We start from the raw sequence: 21,221 nt of genomic DNA, 5'->3' as shown, positions 1-21,221 counted from the left end.
ATAACCGGCCATAAAATAATGCAATTCGGAAAGTATTCAGATGCCTAATCTAGTATGGGTAGGATGGTCCTCTGAATCAGGGTTAGTTTGGCAGCTGGGGTGAAAGAGGCATTTCCTTTCTCCATATGAAGTGATTAAAGAGCTCAGCCATACGTTCCTTGTCAGTAACAACCACATCATCAACAATAAGGGACATGGGCAGCTGTGAGGAGGAGGGTTTATTTTCCGGGTCTTTATTTTCCTTGAAATATACCTGCAGGAGCGCGTGCTACGGGTGGGTGCTGCTATGGTGACCAGTGAGCTGAGATAAGGTGTGGCTTTACCTAGCAAAGACTGATAGATGACCTGGAGCCAGTGGGTTTGGCGACGAATATGAAGTATTCAACGAGAGCATACAGGTCGCAGTGGTGGGTAGTATTTGGGGCTTTGGTGACAAAACAGATGGCACTGTGATAGACTGCATTCAATTTGTTGAGTAGAGCATTGGAGGCTATTTTGTAAATTACATCGCCAAAGTCAAGGATCGATAGGATAGTCAGCTTTACGAGGGTATGTTTGGCAGCATGAGTGAAGGATGCTTTGTTGCGAAATAGTTTACAGTCTAACCAGACACCTAGGTATTTGTAGTTGTCCACATATTCTAAGTCAGACCCGTTCAGAGTAGTGATGATGGACAGGCAGGCAGGTGTGGGCAGCGATCGGTTGAAGAGCATGCATTTAGTTTGACTTGCATTTAAGAGCAGTTGGAGGCTACGGAACGAGAGTTGTATGGCATTGAAGCTCGTTTGGAGGTTTGGTGGGGTGTACCTGGTAAGTTCATTGATAATTTGTGTGAGATTGAGGGCATCTAGCTTAGATTGTAGGACGGCAATTAATAGTTAAGTATGTCCCAGTTTAGGTGGTCACCTAACAGTACGAGCTCTGAAGATAGATGGGGGGCAATCAATTCACATATGGTGTCCAGGGCACAGCTGAGGGCTGAAGGTGGTTTATAACAAGCGGAAACGGTGAGAGACTTGTTTCTGGAAATGTGGATTTTTAGAAGTAGAAGCTCGAATTGTTTGGGCACAGACCTGGATAGTATGACAGAACTCTGCAGTAGATTGCAACTCCATCCCATTTGGCAGTTCTATCTTGGCGGAAAATGTTATAGTTAGGGATGGAGCTTTCTGGATTTTTGGTAGCCTTCCTAAGCCAGGATTCAGACACGACTTGGACATCTGGGTTGGCAGAGTGTGCTAAAGCAGTGAATAAAACAAAGTTAGGGAGGAGGCTTCTAATGTTAACATGCATGAAGCCACGGCTTTTATGTGTACAGAAGTCAACAAATGTGAGAGCCTGGGGAATGGGAGTGGAGCTAGGCGCTGCAGAGCCTGGATTAAACTCTACATCACCAGACGAACAGAGGAGGAGTAGGATAAGGGTACGGCTAAAGGCTATAAGAACTGGTCGTCTTATTTGGTTACTACATGATTCCATATGTGTTATTTCATAGTTTTGATGTCTTCACTATTATTCTACAATATAGAAAAAAGTAAAAATAAAGAAAAACCCTTGAATGAGTAGGTGTGTGCAAACTTTTGACTGGTACTGTATATGTATTTTGGAGATTGGAAGGGCAAAGGGGCATGTGATCTGCACAGGTGAAGCCCTATTTCTGCACATGCCCGCATCTTGGTATTTGGAGTACGATGGAATCCGTTCAATTGTTCTACTTTGCGAATTTGAATTGGAACAGTAGAATGTCATATATATGGTATACATGCTATGCAGAAGATGAAATTGCATTGTTATAAGCAGGTTTGGGGACAATTCAATTTTAATACCAATCAATTCAGGAAGTATACTGAAATTCAAATGATCTTTAATGCATTTCAATTTGGAATTGGAATTTTATATACATTTTGACTTAACATTTTTCATTGAAATGGAATTGACCCCAACCCTGGTTATAAGCTTTTCATAATAGGCTTTGCAACCCTTGTAAAACATGCAACACATACCAGGGTCTGATTTGGAGAAAGTGTCCATATTCAGCAGGTTCCTGTTTGAATTAAAGAGACGGTGGGAAGTTAGAAATGACATAAAACAAGATAACAAACTGAGCGTCATGCTAGCCTGAGTGCCAGATGTGTTGGTGCTGTCTTGCTTATCATCATACAGTACATGGATAACACAATTAATAGCAGACATCAACCTTACTTAATTTAGGTTGTTTGTTAAATTAAATAACCACAATTGAATCTCCCACTCCTGTGTGAGACCTGTAACTGCCTGTATAGAGAGTGCTGCCATTTTAAACTGAAGACCAGGATGACAGGGAAGGTAAGGGGGGATATAACACCTCTCTAGGGGTGGGATCCTCCCGGGGCTTTAGACTCAGAGGGAGCTGTATGCATGTCTCAGGCTGGTGAGGTGTAGCTGGTAGCTGCTGGCGAATGAAGGAACATGTATTGGAGGATTTGCTCTGCTTTTCTTTCGTATAGTCAGATGTATGGGATACGCATTGTATACACCATTGAATGAAATGCTTACTTGCAGGTTCCTTCTCGATAATGCAACGAAAATGTATAATAAAAGAATACAAAAGTAAATCGCTCAATAGAATAGAATTAAGCAATAAGGCCCGAGGGGGTGTGGTAGGGGGGGTGCTGAGGGCAGTTCTTACGCACAACGCAACGCAAAGTGCCTGGTTACAGCCCTTAGCCGTGGTATATTGGCCATATACCACAAACCCCCGAGATGCCTTATTGCTATTATAAACTAGTTACAAACGTAATTCAGTAAAAATGAATGTTTTTGTCATGCCCGTGGTATACCATGGCTTTCAGCCAATCGGCATTCAGGGCTCGAACCACTCAGTTTATAATAAATATTTTAGCATAAGTATAATACAGGAAGGCACAATTTAGAGTCCAATATTTAAACATGTTTGGGGGGCAGGTTAAATTGTGCAGTATATAGCAATCATAAGAAGAGTCTGGTAGCAGTGCCTGTGTGCATGAGTGAGTGCATGTGTGCTAAGGTGCGGAGAATCAGAACATGTGGTCTGTCCAGTTCAAGTGTTCAACAGATTGGTGGCTTGTAGATAGAAACTGTCTCTGAGCCTGTTGGTATCAGACCTCATCCTCCAATATCGTAGGCCCTACGGTTAAGGAGTAAACAGCTCATGGCTGTGGTGTGTGTGGTCCTTGATGATGCTGTGGGCCTATCTCAAGAATCGTTTCAAGTTGATGTCCTGGATGGGTGGGAGCACGGTCCCAGTGATGTACTGGGTCGTCTTCACCGCCCGCTTGTGGGCCTTGTGGTCGTGGACGGAGCAATTCCCGTACCAGGCTGCGATGCAACCGGTCGGGACGCTCTCAATGGTGCAGTGGTAGCATTTGGAGAGGACCCAGGGTAGCATGCTGAAATTCTTCAGCCGCCTTAGGAAGTAGAGACGTTGTTGTGCCTTCTTGACAAGAGTGGTGGTGTTGGTTCATTTCAAGTCCTCAGTGATGTGGACGCCGAGGAACTTAAAACTGCTGACTCTCTCTACTGCAGTCCTGTTTATGTGGATCGGGGCATTTCCCTCTGCTTCCTGAAGAGAACAATCAACTCCTTTGTTTTGCTGACATTGAGGGAGAGGTTGTTGCCCAGGCACCACAATGCCAGTTCACTTACCTCCTCCTTATAGGCTGATTTGTCGTTGTTGGCTATCAGGCCTAGAACTGTGGTGTTGTCAGCAAACCTGATGATGGAGTTGGTGTCATGCAAAGCCACGCAGTCGTGAGTGAACAGGGAGTACAGCAGAGGGCTGAGGACACACCCCTGGGGTTCCCTGTGTTAAGAGTCAGTGTGGAGGAGGTGTTGTTGCCAATCCTCAAGCTTTTGTGGTTTCCCCAACAGGAAGTCCAGGATCCAGTTCAGATGGTGGTGTCCAGACCCAGGGCTCTGAGCTTGTTGTCGAGCTTGGAGGGAACAATAGTGTTGAATGCTGAACTGTAGTCAATGAACAGTATTCTCACATAATGCATGTGTTCCTCTTGTCCAGATGTGTTACGGCCATGTTAATAGCGATGGAAATGGCATCTTCCATGGATCTGTTGGAGTGGTAGGCAAATTGGAGTGGGTCCAGTGTGATGGCCATGATGTGGGCCATGACCAGCCTCTTGAAGCACTTGATGATGACTGTGGTGAGTGCGACGGGGCGATAGTCATTTGGGCATGTCACCTGTATTCTCTTGGGCACTGGGATGATGATGTTCTCCTTGAAGCATGTGAGGATTACAGCCTGGGACAGGAACAGGTTGAAGATCGGAAAAGTCGGAAAAGACGCCCGCCAGCTGGTCAGCACACACTTGGCCAGGGATGCCATCTGGGCCAATAGTTTTGTGAGTATTCACTCTTTTGAGAGTTTTGCCCATGTCAGCCTCAGAGAGCGAAAGCACCTGGTCGTCCAGAGCAGCTACTGTCTTCCTGGATGGCTCGGTATTGTCTCCCTTGAAGCGAGCATAGAGTGTGTTAAGCTCATATGGGAGGGAGGATTCGGTGGGCACCACACAGTTGGATTTGCCTTTGTAGTCCATGTTAGTCGGTAGTCCTTTGTTGTCGAACATCAATTCAAGTTTGATTCTGTATTGTCTTTTTGCGTCCTTACTTTCCTTGTACGTGTACGTGTCTCCTTGTACGTGTCTCGCGCCACTGAGTCATTTGGGTTTGTTCTGATGACATTGAATGCTGCAGTACGGGCTTTCAGCATGGTATGGATATCTCAGTTCATCCATGGTTTTTGGTTGGGGTATGTCCGGATTGTTATTATAGGTACAACATCATCAACACATTTCCTAATGAAGCTTGTGACTGATGATGTATACTGAACAAACGTATAAATGCAACATGCAACAATTTCAACGATTTTACTGAGTTACAGTTCACGTAAGGAAATCAGGCAATTAAAATTAATTAATTAAGCAATCATCTATAGATTGCACATGACTGGGTTAGGGCGTAGCCATGGGTGGGCCTGGGAGGGCACATGCCCGCTCACTTGGGAGCCAGGCCCACCCACTGGGGAGCAAGGCCCAGGCAATCAGAATTATTTTTTCCTCACAAAAGGGATTAATTACAGACGATCCCGCAGGTGGATGTGGAGGTCCTGGGCTGGCGTGGTTACAAGTGTGTGGTTGTAAGGTCGATTGGACTTACTGCCAAATTCTCTAAAATGACGTTAGAGGCGGCTTATGGTAGAGAAATTAACATAACATTCTTGGCAACAGCTCTGGTGGACATTCCTGCCGTCAGCATGCCAATTGCATGCTCCCTGAAAACTTGAGACATCTGTGGTACACATCCAGGTACACATCCACCCAACACATGTCAGGTGGAAGGATTATATTAACAATGGAGAAATACTCACTAACAGGGATGTAAAGAGAATGTGTGCACAATAAGCTTTTTGTGTATGGAACATTTCTTGCATCTTTTATTTTATCTTTATATATTTTTTATTTAACCAGGTAGACTAGGTGAGAACAAGTTCTCATTTGCAACTGCGACCTGGCCAAGATAAAGCAAAGCAGTTTGACACATACAACAACACAGAGTTACACATGGAATAAACAAACATACAGTAGAAAAAGTCTATATACAGCATGTGCAAATGAGGTAGGATAAGGAAGGTAAGGCAATAAATAGGCCATGGTGGACGAAGTAATTACAATATAGCAATTAAACACTGGAATTGTAGATGTGCCTAAGATGAATGTGCAAGTAGAGATACTGGGGTGCAAAGGAGCCAGATAAATAAATAAATACAGTATGGGGATAAGGTAGTTGGATGGGCTATTTACAGATGGGCTATGTACAGGTGCAGTGATCTGTGAGCTGTTCTGACAGCTGGTGCTTAAAGCTAGTGAGGGAGATATGAGACTCCAGCTTTAGTGATTTTTGCAGTTCGTTCCAGTCATTGGCAGCAGAGAACTGGAAGGAAAGGTGGCCAAAGGAAGAATTTGAAGAAAGGAAGAATATACCTGCTGTAGTGCGTGTTACGGGTGGGTGCTGCTATGGTGACCAGTGAGCTGAGATAAGGCGGGGCTTTACCGAGCAAAGACTTATAGATGACCTGGAGCCAGTGAGTTTGGCGACGAATATGAAGTGAGGGCCAGCCAACGAGAGTGTACAGGTCGCAGTGGTGGGTAGTATTTGGGGCTTTGGTGACAAAACGGATGGCACTGTGATAGATTGCATCCAATTTGTTGAGTAGAGTGTTGGAGGCTATTTTGTAAATGACATCGCTGAAGTCGAGGATCGGTAGGATGGTCAGTTTTACGAGGGTATGTTTGGCAGCATGATTGAAGGATGCTTTGTTGCGAAATAGGAAGCCCATTCTAGATTTCATTTTGGATTGGAGATGCTTAATGTGAGTCTGGAAGGAGAGTTTATAGTCTAACCAGACACCTATGTATTTGTAGTCCACGTATTCTAAGTCAGAACCGTCCCGAATAGTGATGATGGACGGGCGGGCAGAGATCGGCTGAAGAGCATGCATTTAGTTTTACTTGCATTTAAAAGCAGTTGAAGGCCATGGAACGAAAGTTGTATGGCATTGAAGCTCGTCTGGAGGTTAGTTAACACAGTGTCATTGATGAATACAGAGAAGAGAGTCGGCCAGAGCATTGAACCCTGTGGCACCCCCATAGAGACTGCCACAGGTCCGGACAACAGACCCTCCGATTTGACACACTGAACTCTATCAGAGAAGTAGTTGGTGAACCAGGCAAAGCAATCATTTGAGAAACCAAGGCTGTTGAGTCTGCCGATAAGAATGTGGTGATTGCCAGAGCCGAAAGCCTTGGCCAGGTCGATGAATATGGCTGCACAGTAATGTCTCTTATCGATGGCGGTTATGATATTGTTTAGGACCTTGAGTGTGGCTGAGGTGCACCCATGACCAGCTCTGAAACCAGATTGCATAGAGGAGAAGGTACGGTGGGATTCGTAACTGTTGGTGATCTGTTAGTTAACTTAGCTTTCGAAGACCTTAGAAAGGCAGGGCAGGATAGATATAGGTCTGTAGCAGTTTGGGTCTAGAGTGTCTCCCCCTTTGAAGAAGGGGATGACCGCGGCAGCTTTCCAATCTATGGGAATCTCAGAAAGAGAGGTTGAACAGGCTAGTAATAGGGGTTGCAACAATTTCAGCAGATCATTTTAGAAAGAGAGGGTTCAGCTTGTTTAGCCCGGCTGATTTGTAGGGTTCCAGATTTTGTAGCTCTTTCAGAACATCAGCTATCTGGATTTGGGTGAAGGAGAAATGGGAAAGGCTTGGGCGAGTTGCTGCGAGTTGCTGCGAGTTGCTGCTGTTCATCTGGGTAGGGGTAGCCAGGTGAAAAGCATGGCCAGCTGTAGAAAAATGCTTATTGAAATTCTCAATTATAGTGGATTTGTCAGTGGTGACAGTGTTTCCTAGCCTCAGTGCAGTGGGCAGCTGGGAGGAGGTGCTCTTATTCTCCATGGACTTTTCAGTGTCCCAGAACTTTTTTGGGTTTGTGCTACAGGATTCAAAGTGATGCTTGAAAAAGCTAGCCTTAGCTTTCCCTTACTGCCTGTGTATATTTGTTCCTAACATCCCTGAAAAGTTCCATATCACGGGGGCTATTCGATGCTAATGCAGAACGCCATTTCAGCTCATGAAACATGGGACCAATACTTTATTTTGTTGCGTTTATATTTTTGTTCAGTAAATATTCCTCAATGTTGATGGATGAGTCCTAGGTGGATGAATCTTTGAACATACTCCAATCAGTGTTCTCAAAACAGTCCTGCAACATTGAGTCTGCCTCCTCTGTCCAGCGCCTCACAATTGTCTGTTTTAGTGGCTCCCTCTTGAGTTGCTGCTTGTAGGCAGGGAGTAGGAACAAAGAGACGTGATCAGATTGGCCAAAGTGGGGGCGGGGATGGCTTTGTACGAGTCACGAATGCTTGTATATAGATGGTCCAGCAAGTTATTTTTTCTTGTGGGGCAGGATACTTGTTGGTGATATTTAGGAACTCCAGATCTGCTGAACAGGAGCTTGAGATGTTTTAAACTTCGGTACACCAGGTATTGTCAATAAGGAAACATACCCCTCCCCCTACTCTGACCAGAACCTGCTATTCGATCTATATGGAAAAAGGAAAACCTGTCTGGTTGAATAGCAGAGTCAGGTGTATTGCCCATAAGCCACGTCTCTGTAAAAACAAGGACACAGCATCCCCTGATGTCCCTTTGTAAAAACAAGGACACAGCATCACGTGATGTCCCTCTGCGATTGAAGCCTTACTCTGAGTTCACAAAGTTAATTTTCTCAGCGATTGGACATTAGCCATCGGGATACTAGGAAGGATACTAGGAAGAGGAGGCTGTGCAGCCCGTCTTGTAGCCAGCATAATGACAAATAAATAACCTGTTTGCAATAAGCACTAATGATAAACTCCCTATTCCTTTGACCAGGGCCCGTATGCACAAATTATCTCAGAGTAGGAGACTGATCTAGGATCTGTCCATATAATCTTATTAATTATGATCTAAAAGGCTAAACTTATCCTAGATCACTACACCTTCTCTGAGACTCTTTGTGGATATGAGTCCAGACAGATTCTTGAAATTCTGTCTGTAACTGACAGGTAGGAAGAACAGCTTTTAGTTTCTTCGCACCTAATTTATGAAACAATCTTCAGAATAACCTACAGTTGTTACCCTACAGGATGTATTGTTGCCTTTCAGAATGTCTTTACTATAGAATGTGGTGATTGTGTTTTGCATTTTTGTATTCTCTTGGTGAATTTGCTATGCTCCTATGCTGACATGATTGTGTAATTGTTATGTAATTGTAAGATGTAGGACTCTTTCGCAAAAGAGACCTTGGTCTCAATGGGACTCTAAGGTCTTGATCGACCATTTTGTTGTGAGAATGACTACCTCTCCTACCTGTCTCATCCCTTCCTGGCCCAATGGGGACATGAGGAGAACGCATCCAATCAGAGTGCTTCCCTGCTGTGATTGACATTCTCTCACACCGCCACCCCATCGCCAGCTCACTGTTGACCTACTTGTTATCTTTTGTTAAACCACTGAGGTCACCTTAAGAGCACGCTATGGTTGTCTCTTGAGAAAAAGCTTTATCACCTATTTAGTTTAGCAAATTCAGGGGGTAACCCCGACCTGGACTCGAACCCAGGTCCAGTGACTGTCAGGCCAACACCTTAACCATTGCACCAAGGGGTTTGAACCTCTTGATGAGGTCACTACGTGCTGGGTTAAGGTCGCTACACTACCCCTCACTACCCCCACGCTTCTCTATACCAAGTCCCTCACATGTACACGCCTTAGTATGTACAGTGGGGCAAAAAAATATTTAGTCAGCCACCAATTGTGCAAGTTCTCCCACTTAAAAAGATGAGAGGCCTGTAATTTTCATCATAGGTGCACTTCAACTATGACAGATAAAATTAGGAAAAAAAATCCAGAAAATCACATTGTAGGATTTTTAATGAATTGATTTGCAAATTATGGTGGAAAATAAGTATTTGGTCAATAACAAAAGTTTATCTCAATACTTTGTTATATACCCTTTGTTGGCAATGACAGACGTCAAACGTTTTCTGTAAGTCTTCACAAGGTTTTTCACACACTGTTGCTGGTATTTTGGCCCATTCCTCCATGCAGATCTCCTCTAGAGCAGTGATGTTTGGGGCTGTTGCTGGGCAAAACGGACTTTCAACTTCCTCCAAAGATTTTCTATGGGGTTGAGATCTGGAGACTGGCTAGGCCACTCCAGGACCTTGAAATGCTTCTTATGAAGCCACTCCTTCGTTGACCGGGCGGTGTGTTTGGGATTATCATTGTCATGCTGAAAGACCCAGCCACGTTTCATATTCAATGCCCTTGCTGATGGAAGGAGGTTTTCACTCAAAATCTCACGATACATGGCCCCATTCATTCTTTCCTTTACACGGATCAGTCGTCCTGGTCCCTTTGCAGAAAAATAGCCCCAAAGCATGATGTTTCCACCCCCATGCTTCACAGTAGGTATGGTGTTCTTTGGATGCAACTCAGCATTCTTTGTCCTCCAAACACAACGAGTTGAGTTTTTACCAAAAAGTTATATTTGGGTTTCATCTGACCATATGACATTCTCCCAATCTTCTTCTGGATCATCAAAATGCTCTCTAGCAAACTTCAGACGGGCTTGGACATGTACTGGCTTAAGCAGGGGGACACGTCTGGCACTGCAGGATTTGAGTCCCTGGCGGCATAGTGTGATACTGATGGTAGGCTTTGTTACTTTGGTCCCAGCTCTCTGCAGGTCATTTCACTAGGTCCCCCGTGTGGTTCTGGGATTTTTGCTCACCGTTCTTGTGATCATTTTGACCCCACGGGGTGGAGCCCCAGATCTAGGGAGATTATCAGTGGTCTTGTATCTCTTCCATTTCCTAATAATTGCTCCCACAGTTGATTTCTTCAAACCAAGCTGCTTACCTATTGCAGATTCAGTCTTCCCAGCCTGGTGCAGGTCTACAATTTTGTTTCTGGTGTCCTTTGACAGCTCTTTGGTCTTGGCCATAGTGGAGTTTGGAGTGTGACTGTTTGAGGTTGTGGACAGGTGTCTTTTATACTGATAATAAGTTCAAACAGGTGCCATTAATACAGGTAACGAGTGGAGGACAGAGGAGCCTCTTAAAGAATAAGTTACAGGTCTGTGAGAGCCAGAAATCTTGCTTGTTTGTAGATGACCAAATACTTATTTTCCACCATCATTTGCAAATAAATTCATTATAAATCCTACAATGTGATTTTTTTCTCATTTTGTCTGTCATAGTTGAAGTGTACCTATGATGAAAGTTACAGGCCTCTCACCTTTTTAAGTGGGAGAACTTGCACAATTGGTGGCTGACTAAATACTTTTTTGCCCCACTGTATATCAAAGGTAGTGTTCAGGCCGAAGCAACGCAAGATGGTAGAGGACGGAGTACAAAACATTACAATTCTTAATAGAAAAGTACAATTCATTCGAACCTATCAAGCATGGATTGTTTGAACAAAGTAAAACAGGCGATGATTTTTCACATCATAGGAACATCGTTGAATAATGTACCGGAACTATATGACTTAAAACACTGCTTTTTACAGTGCCCAAACAAAGATGATTATATAATTTTACGACTGCAATACATTTACCACCTGTTTATTTCACAGAACCTTATTCAACATTATTATGTAAGGCATAAACAACGAGGGGTTATGAGTTCTCTGGACATAATTCACAACGTGGAAGGAGTAACGCATCTCCTGGAAGCGGCATATTTGACAAACTTATTTTTCTGATATAAAAAATCTGAATCGAGTATTCAGACAAACAGTGGTAAGTGTAGTTTTGTTATTGAACCTTTATTTAACTAGCCAAGCCAGTTAAGAACAAATTCTTACTTACAATGAGGGCAAACACCTAGTTAACATCCAGAATATCATGCAGGCATCAATCAAAATTCTTTGAATTCCAAAACAGTTTGCAAAAAAGAAAAATGGAGAGTTAATTTACTGCGGCTGTAACCCACAACAAGTTAAGTCTGGATTGACAGCATCTAAATCATACTATACAGGCTCTGATGCTCGTCAGAAGTGGGAGGGCTTGCAAATTTTCACGGATTACAAAAGGTAAACCCAGCCGTGAACTGCCCAGTGACGCGAGCCTACCAGACAAAATAAATGCCTTCTATGCTTGCTTCGAGAAAAGCAACACTGAACAATGCGTGAGAGCACCAGCTGTTCTGGTGTACCGAGGTTTAAAACATCTCAAGCTCCTGCTCACCCGATCTGGAGTTAATAAATATCACCAACATGTATCCTGCCCCACAAGAAAAAATAACATGCTGGACCATATACTGTACATATACAGTGGGGCAAAAAAATATTTAGTCAGCCACCAATTGTGCAATTTTCTCACTTAAAAAGACGAGAGAGGCCTGTAATTTTCATCATAGGTACACTTCAACTATGACAGACAAAATGAGGAAAAAAATCCAGAAAATTACATTGTAGGATTTTTTATGAATTTATTTGCAAATTATGGTGGAAAATAAGTATTTGGTCAATAACAAAAGTTTCTCAATACTTTGTTCTATACCCTTTGTTGGCAATGGCAGAGGTCAAACGTTTTCTGTAAGTCTTCACAAGGTTTTCACACACTGTTGCTGGTATTTTGGCCCATTCCTCCATGCAGATCTCCTCTAGAGCAGTGATATTTTGGGGCTGTTGCTGGGCAACACGGACTTTCAACTACCTCCAAAGATTTTCTATGGGGTTGAGATCTGGAGACTGGCTAGGCCACTCCAGGACCTTGAAATGCTTCTTACGAAGCCACTCCTTCGTTGCCCGGGCGGTGTGTTTGGGATCATTGTCATGCTGAAAGACCCAGCCACGTTTCATCTTCAATGCCCTTGCTGATGGAAGGAAGTTTTCACTCAAAATCTCACGATACATGGCCCCATTCATTCTTTCCTTTACACGGATCAGTCGTCCTGGTCCCTTTGCAGAAAAACAGCCCCAAAGCATGATGTTTCCACCCCCATGCTTCACAGTAGGTATGGTGTTCTTTGGATGCAACTCAGCATTCTTTGTCCTCCAAACACGACGAGTTGAGTTTTTACCAAAAAGTTCTATTTTGGTTTCATCTGACTATATGACATTCTCCCAATCTTCTTCTGGATCATCCAAATGCTCTCTAGCAAACTTCAGACGGGCCTGGACATGTACTGGCTTAAGCAGGGGGACATGTCTGGCACTGCAGGATTTGAGTCCCTGGCGGCGTAGTGTGTTACTTACTTTGGTCCCAGCTCTCTGCAGGTCATTCACTAGGTCCCCCGTGTGGTTCTGGGATTTTTGCTCACCGTTCTTGTGATCATTTTGACCCAACTGGGTGAGATCTTGCGTGGAGCCCCAGATCTAGGGAGATTATCAGTGGTCTTGTATGTCTTCCATTTCCTAACAATTGCTCCCACAGTTGATTTCTTCAAAACAAGCTGCTTACCTATTGCAGATTCAGTCTTCCCAGCCTAGTGTAGGTCTACAATTTTGTTTCTGGTGTCCTTTGACAGCTCTTTGGTCTTGGCCATAGTGGAGTTTGGAGTGTGACTGTTTGAGGTTGTGGACAGGTGTCTTTTATACTGATAACAAGTTCGAACAGGTGCCATTAATACAGGTAACGAGTGGAGGACAAAGGAGCCTCTCAAAGAAGAAGTTACAGGTCTTTGAGAGCCAGAAATCTTGCTTGTTTGTAGGTGACCAAATACTTATTTTCCACCATAATTTGCAAATAAATTCATAAAAAATCCTACAATGGGATTTTCTGGAGAAAAAAAAACTAATTTTGTCTGTCATAGTTGAAGTGTACCTATGATGAAAATTACAGGCCTCTCTCATCTTTTTAAGTGGGAGAACTTGCACAATTGGTGGCTGACTAAAAACTTTTTTGCCCCACTGTATACAAACACCCGTGACTCGTACAAAAATACTTTGGGCAAATCAGATCACGTCTCTCTGTTCCTACTCACCTCCTACAAGCAGCAACTAAAGAGGGAGTCACCAACACAGAAAATAGTGAGGCGCTGGACAGAGGAGGCAGACTCAATGCTGCAGGACTGTTTAGAGAATACTGATTGGAGTATGTTCCAAGATTCATTCACCCAGGACTCATACATCAACAATGAGGAATATTTACTGAAGAAAAATATAAATGCAACAAAATAAAGTGTTGGTCCCATGTTTCATGAACTGAAATAAAAGATCCCATTAATGTTCCATACTCACAAAAAACTTATTGTGCACAAATTTGTTTACATCCCTGTTAGTGAGCATTTCTAGTTTGCCAAGATAATCCATCCACCTGACAGGTGTGTCACACAACACAATGTCACAGATGTCTCAAGTTGAGGGAGCATGCAATTGGCATGCTGACTGCAGGAATGTCCACCAGAGCTGTTGTCAGAGAATTTAATGTTCATTTCTCTACCATAAGCTGATGTCAACGTTGTGAACAGAGTACCACATGGTGGCGGTGGGGTTATGGTATGTACAGGCATAAGCTACGGACAACGAACACAATCACATTTTATCGATAGCAATTTGAATGCACAAAAATACAGTGAGATCCTGAGGCCCATTGTGAAGCTCATATTTTTTAAGGTATCTGTGACCAACAGATACAAATCTGTGTTCCCAGTCATGTGAAATCCATAGATTAGGGCCTGATTTATTTATTTAAATTGACTGATTTCCTCATATGAACTGTAACAGTAAAATCAATGAAATTGCTGTATGTTGCATTTATATTTTTTGTTAAGTATATTTGGTTTGGAATAACCTTCAATATTACAGTAGAATCCTCATTATGCAATGATATAGAGATTCTTATGAGGCTTTCATAAACATAAATTGTAACTCATTTCAAGAAATTAGTCATATGTCACTATTTCACGGAGCGCCATTTTATAGTATACTTTTTTTGGCAGAAATGCCTTCTGGAACACATTAACTTTCATTACCTTAATAACAATCTCGTGGTAGAACTGCATAAGTGTTGCTCTTTCTGGAGGACCGAGTTTTGAAATCAGTGGAATTAGAGTGTGATAGCTAAGGAGATTCTGGCGTTTGATTGCAAATATGCAGACGGAGTCGAAAAGAGAACACACAGAAGGCTCCGGATTACAGCTTCAAACTAAGAGCAACCATGGTATCCATGACAGAGAGGGAGCAGCGTCCATCCATGTATACAGGTAAGAGAGTCTAGCTAGTTACATTTTCAGATATTACACGTTTCGAATTTTGTCAGATAGTTGTTTTAATTTCAAGTTAAAATGTACTGTTAGCTGGCCGGCTAGCTAGCTAACGTTAAGTGTATGATCTGTGTAGTAATATTGTTTGTATCTCAGAGCCATTTGTATTGCTAGTTATAGCCTAATGTTAGCTAGCTAACATTGAACCTGGTTGGTTAGCTACCTGTAGATTAATGCAGGGTAGTAACATTAAGAGTTGGGATTATGGTTCATTGTTTAGCTAGCTACATGTCTAAACAAAAGACTCTATTTCAATAGAATGTTGATGATGTCATTGCGACAACTGTCGATAGATGTAACTGGTAAATTCGCTCTGGCCATCTACTCTGTGTTCAGATCACTCTTGTCTGAGTGTGCCAGAGTGCAGAATAACTGACGCATTTACGAACGCTCAACACCTGTTGAATATGGCCGGTGTCAGTAAACGTTGGCAAAAAAAAACATCATTAAATTGCTGCCAGCAGCACAGTTGCAGTCACCAATGCTCTGGATAATATAAAAACAAACTAACCAGCTCTGCTCGGGCGAGTAAAATGGTCAAAGTGACTTGTTCTCTCATTTGTTTCTGAAAGTAGCTAGCAAGCTAGCCAATGTTAGCCAGTTAGCTTGGGTGCTTGACTGCTGTTGTTAGGTTAGAACACTTGAATCAGCCCTACTTTTCAGCCAGAGCGTCCAGTGTGCGCCCCGAGAGCGAAATGCTCTGAATTTATGAACGACCACTCTGACAACGCTCTGAGTTTACGAATGCATAGAGCACACTCTGGCACTCCAGATTACATTTACGAACACACTCGTAATATAAACCAGCCTTTAATCTTTAAATCTTTGGTTGTTTAGTACATAGTCTCACATGTGAATCCTTAAAGAGATCGGTGGGGCTAAAGCTTAAAAGGGTGTGAACGATGCTGAATGAGTGTAGGCAAAGAAGAGCTCTCCAGTAGGTTCCCCAAAACATTCAAGGGCCATTTTCTCAAAAGTGAGGTTACAAGTTTAGCAAATTTCAAAGCAAAATTACTTTCCCATTGTTCCTCAACTGTAGTTTATGATATACAATTTTCTAGCTCTTAGTATCTACTTTTATCCAATGTAAAGAACACAATGTCAAATTTTGCTACATAAGACCGAATCGAGCAGGTCGGCCACAATTGAGGTTGATCCATAACAACAAGTGAACCGATTAAAGAATGCATCTTCTAGGGCTTAATAGAATGACTGTAATAATAAACAGTAATGATAATGAAAATGAAAAATAATTATTGAATAAAAAAAGCCATAACAAAAAAATATATATTCTGGTTGGTTGAGGCTTCACTCTAGCTCTAGCAAATCATTAAATTGGATATGTATGGGAAATATGAGAAATGATTGGAACTCTATTCCTTCTGTTATTATATCAAGACCCTAATTGGCATCGTACCAAACCAACAGTTGCAGCTAAAGTAGTGGGACATTTGAGTTGAATAGGTGCTTTATAGGGGGGGGGGGGGGGTAGGGGGGAAATGTATTTTACGGGCCACTCATTGAAACAATCCTCTCCTGGCGGTAATCAAGGTAAACTCCTGCAGTGTCTGCCATGCTCTGCTTGTCTAATAGGATCTCACTGGAGCTCCGTTTGGGTGGCAGGAGCCTCAGCTCTTATATAAGAAACCAGCGAGAGACAGAGAGCTCTCGTGCACACACACAGACACACACTCAAGCACACACAAACACACACGTGTGTGCTCATACACACACACACACACAGGGTCTCTCTGGTATCCGTATCCCTGCTCTTTCCATGCTATCTTTCCCTCTCCTACTCTCTCTAACAATGTGTGTCATGCGTCTTAGTCTGAATGGGTAGAGTAATCCATTTAAATTCATTTGGTTCCCTCCCTGCAATGGCTCGAAGCGATACTACTGAAGGAAACATGTGAGACATCAGTGGGTTAAACCTTGAAGAAAAGAGAGAAGGGGAATAGAAAGAAGGAGACAGAGAGAGTAAGAAGATGCAGAGGGAAGCTCGGAAAGAGAGAAAGGGAGAGTTTGGGGGAATAGGGATTGCCTCGAGGATGGAGAGGGAGAGAGAGAAATGGAGGGAACATAAGCATGAACTCTATAGAACGCTTATCAGTAGGACAGCAAGCTTATCCAAGACAGCAGTGTACAGAGGCCAGGATGTTTAAAGGGGCAATCTGGGATTGGTACAACCATTATTGTACTTTATTATTTTCAGATATGAGAACAGTACAACCCAACCCTCATTCCCCCATCCATCCCTCCCTCCCATTCGTCCCTCCCTCCAATCCCTCCCTCCAATTCACCCACCAAGGCATCATACAAGGATGTCATAGAAAAGTCAATTAAATTAAATTAAATTAAATAGGACAGAAAAAAACAGTAACAGAAACAAAAACAATAGGAAAAGTTCAATAAAAACAATCAGTATCATAATTATAGTTGAATCTTATCAGCACAATATATGGCCACTAGAACAGACATGACTGCTTACCAACATACGCAAGTTACACCAGGTAAAAGACAGGCTCTCCACGCATTGAATTAATGGAGACCAGGTTAAGTCAATCTTTTGTCGGGACCCATGCGGAGTGTACCTAACCTTCTCCAGAGGCAGAGATGACATCAACGCGTGGTAGCATTCTGGTCTAGGGGAAGTACCCCAAAAATGGCAGTGAACCGGTTGGAGCTAACAATTGTATTACACATATGTGAGAATGCCTAAAAAATGGGGTCCCAGAAGCCCCTCAAAGATTGGCATGACCAAAACATGTGTCCCACAGTCGCTGGGATCTCAAACACTTTGGGTCAACATTTAGATACATTTTTAGTATTTGTTGACTTTTAAATCAATTATATATAATATATAATGGCTATAAATCAATAATATATATAGCCATTGATTCTTGGAGAATATAACTTAGAAATGCCTCATGAGCTGAGTTCAACAATCGTACCCCATGTTAAATGTTTGCCTACCTTTGATGTCGAAGCTGTCATAATCAAAAAAATCTAGATGCCACGCATCTTTCAAGAATCAAATGTTTAGTCTGCTTTTGAGGGTCATCAAGCTGACATCTATTTTTCAAACTAGAGTGATGAAAGAAATTGGTGGAAGAGCCAGTCCTATTTTATGTTGCAATGTGTTCTCAGATCAGACCGAGTTCAGACTCCGAGGTGGATAGACATCATTCAACATCTGGTAGGCTGACAGACACCTGTTTTTGATGAAGGGAGAACACAAGCCGTCCTGCTGTAGGACACCAAGAGTAACTGAACTGAAAAGAGAAAATAATCTCTCTCCATGTAGGCTCAATGGGATCAAAACTGAGAAACGTAGGCTTGTTGTATAATTGTGATTGATTTTGTTGTGTGTGACATAATTTACAAGTACAAAGTTAGAACATATAAATAAGCACAGATAAGGTTTTCTAAAGGTTACCTAATAATAAGTCTACTTTACATTTGACATAATACCCAATCCTTGTTTGTTATCTGTCACGCTCTGTTGATAGGCTAGGGCTGTCTTGATTGGCTCACCAATAGATCTTAGAGTGCTGCTATGACCATATATGGACTTGCATTTTTGTTTTGATTATTAATGTGTTTTGCTGTCAAGACAGAGCAGCAACCCTGTGGGTTTCTACACTCTCATGTACACTCTGATGCCCAGTTGCCATGGAGTGAGTGTTTCATGGGGGAATTCACCCAACCCCATTCTGTCAGTGTCAGGGAATGAAGACAAACCCCCCTCATCACCCCTCACCCCTCTCTAGACCAGCCCTATCTGTTCACTGGTACAAGGTAGGCTGAAAATGCTAAACTCGCCAACTTCTTTACATTTGCCACCCAAACATGCTCGTTCAAAGAAAATGGCCTTTGTATGCTATTTCTTTCAACTAATATCTGTAGCTGATCTACACTTTTTAAAACTCTTTTCAACTGTCGCTGAACAGATGTCATGAGCTGCATGTTATACTCTACTTTTATCAAGGGGATTGTATTCAAATGTATGTTTAGCCTAGTTTATCAGGGGAATTGTGATTCAACCAACATCTAAAGGGAAAAATATAGATATAAATAATGAAAGCAACATAATTAATTTATTTTCACGTCTACACAAAAAAAATATGGGTTGTTTGGATGACCGTTGGGTTGTTTTCTTTAAAAAGGTTGGGTTGTTAATGCTGGGTTATTGAGATTTGGCTGAGTGGGTGGGTTAATTCTCCCGCCAAATCCAGAAGATCAAAGTGATCCGTCAAGCTCATGAATGAGGATCGTTGCAGCTGTGCAGCAAGTCTACCAGACAGTGCAGCCTGGGCTGAGTGGAATTACTTTTTGATGGACAAATGGGCAAGGCGGTGAGTAAAAAGCTAGCTAGCCTACATTACTAATTATCCATTCAGGTTAAATAGACCTAGTTATCATAATATGTAATTATCTCAGTCATTGACAATTTTAGCTAATCTTATCTAGCAAGCTAGCTAGCTAACAAATAACCGCATGCACGCTAGCTTGAGATTTAGCTAGCATTTGCTAACTTAGCTGGCTAATGCTAGCTAAATCTCAAGCTAGCGTGCATGCGGTAGATATAGATTTTATGAAGCTAGCTAGGCATATTCCCTGTCTCCGGGTACATTTAACATGGTTGTTGCTAGTTGGCAAGCTTATAACTGATGTTTATATGGTGGTACATTTATTCTGTTTGTTTCTGTGTTAGCTGGCTAACGTAAACTCACCCCGTTCCGTACGAATGTGCGCAACCACAACATTCAAACAATGCTACAAAGAAAACTAATGGGACTGTAGCGACTGTGTTGACTTCAAAATCGGGGGCGTGAACTAGGTTTCTATTCAAGTGTTGATCGACATGGTAATGGCTCTATAGTATTGGAGAAAAGTTGAAAAAAACAGACCCTCCGTTACATCGTGGCATGTCATGTCGTAACGTACAGCACGAATAAAGCAACTATTTCTGTCTTACATTCTCTCTCCACCAGGTGTAGCACTTCTCTCATCCTTTAAAAACAAGAAATTGACAGTGATGGGGGTAAGGGGGGGATACCTAGTCATTTTTTGCATCATCATTGCATGCGATCATCATTCTCAAAGCCGCTGTTTACTTCTAAGATGACTTTAGCACCTCCCTAAAAACCCGATTCAAATTTGACACTAACCTTCAAATAGGTATGTAATGACACATTATATAAACTCTTTATGGTGTTTTATTTACATTTTAGAGGTGATAAGGTGATAAGTTGGACAGATCGAGTGAAAAAAAGCAATTTTCCCACACAACATCTCTCCTAGTTTCGCTTCCCCACCCGCCATTTAAGAAAAGACCCGACGGGGCTCATTACTTGCTTGAATTATGCAGAAATGGGCAGTGTTTAGGTCATGTAATTGATTCTGTTGGAAAGGGGAGAAATTGTGCTTTACAATGGTATTGACATTACAGTTGATCTGGAAGTATTACGTTTTTGGGGCACTAAAATAAGGGCAATTGTACGGACCAAGGCGATGTACGAGTTTACGTGAGTTTATGTTAGCTAGTCTCAGTCTGGATACAGACAGTTACTTTAACGTTATATTGAAATGAAATGATTGTCTCAAATTGAAGCTATCCATTTTGACACTACTTAAACTGTGTTAATGTTATGTCTCCCCACTGCTCAGATACTAGAGGCTGAATGGCCCTGAGAGTGCTTCTCCCACCCCAAGCGTACCGAATGCAGGTAGTATTAAAGTGAAAGTCGTTTCTGAAATGTTCATCCACGTTTATCCATTTTGGCTGTCCCCTAAAAGCTTGTTATGTCTTTGTCCCCAGATACTAAAGACGACATGGTCCTTGAGTGTTTCTCCCACCCCCAGTGTAGAGTGCAGGCAGCTACATATTGAAATTAAAGTAGTGTCTCAAATGTTCATCCACGTTTATGCGTTTTGGCTGTCCCCTAAAAGCTTGTTATGTCTTTGTCCCCCAGATACTAAAGACGACATGATCCTGAGAGTGTTTTTCCCAACCCCAGTGTAACGAGTTGGAAAGATGACTGCCCGCCCAAGCATTGATGAGAATACATTTAGAATATTGAATATTATTTCATACGGAATACTTTAAATCAGAGGTGGGAAGTAACTAATTACAAATACTCTCGTTACTGTAAGGGCAGAAAGGCCAGACACTGGAGCAGAAGACTTTGTTTCGTTGTTGTTTTACATAAATTCCTATTGAAAATTGATACCTGGTAGGGGTTGGCGGAGGGTAAAGTGTTTACTTTTCTTCAGCCCCTTTCCTCGGCTTTAATTGGTAGGGCTGCTGTGATTTTCAAATTATGGATTGTGCTTCTAAAGTTGTTTTTAATTGTGTGTTCCTTATT

The 21,221-nt window shown here is 42.3% G+C and overlaps 1 protein-coding gene across 1 annotated transcript in view; it reads right to left on the bottom strand.

Annotated features, from left to right (window-relative positions):
* The window catches only part of LOC110493933 (copine-9), a 202,659-nt gene that overhangs the window by 179,515 nt on the left and 1,923 nt on the right, over nt 1-21,221 (bottom strand). Inside the window, exon 2 of the mRNA XM_090205168.1 lies at nt 2,004-2,044. Within this exon, the coding sequence (XP_090061294.1) occupies nt 2,004-2,044 (41 nt within the window). The remainder of the gene's footprint in view (nt 1-2,003; nt 2,045-21,221) is intronic.

The sequence above is a fragment of the Oncorhynchus mykiss genome, chromosome 17, assembly GCF_057628025.1.
Source record: "Oncorhynchus mykiss isolate SJ-2025 chromosome 17, ASM5762802v1, whole genome shotgun sequence".
Taxonomy (NCBI): domain Eukaryota; kingdom Metazoa; phylum Chordata; class Actinopteri; order Salmoniformes; family Salmonidae; genus Oncorhynchus; species Oncorhynchus mykiss.
The sequence above is the reverse complement of the archived record's forward strand: the minus strand, read 5'-3'. Positions and strand labels throughout refer to the sequence as shown.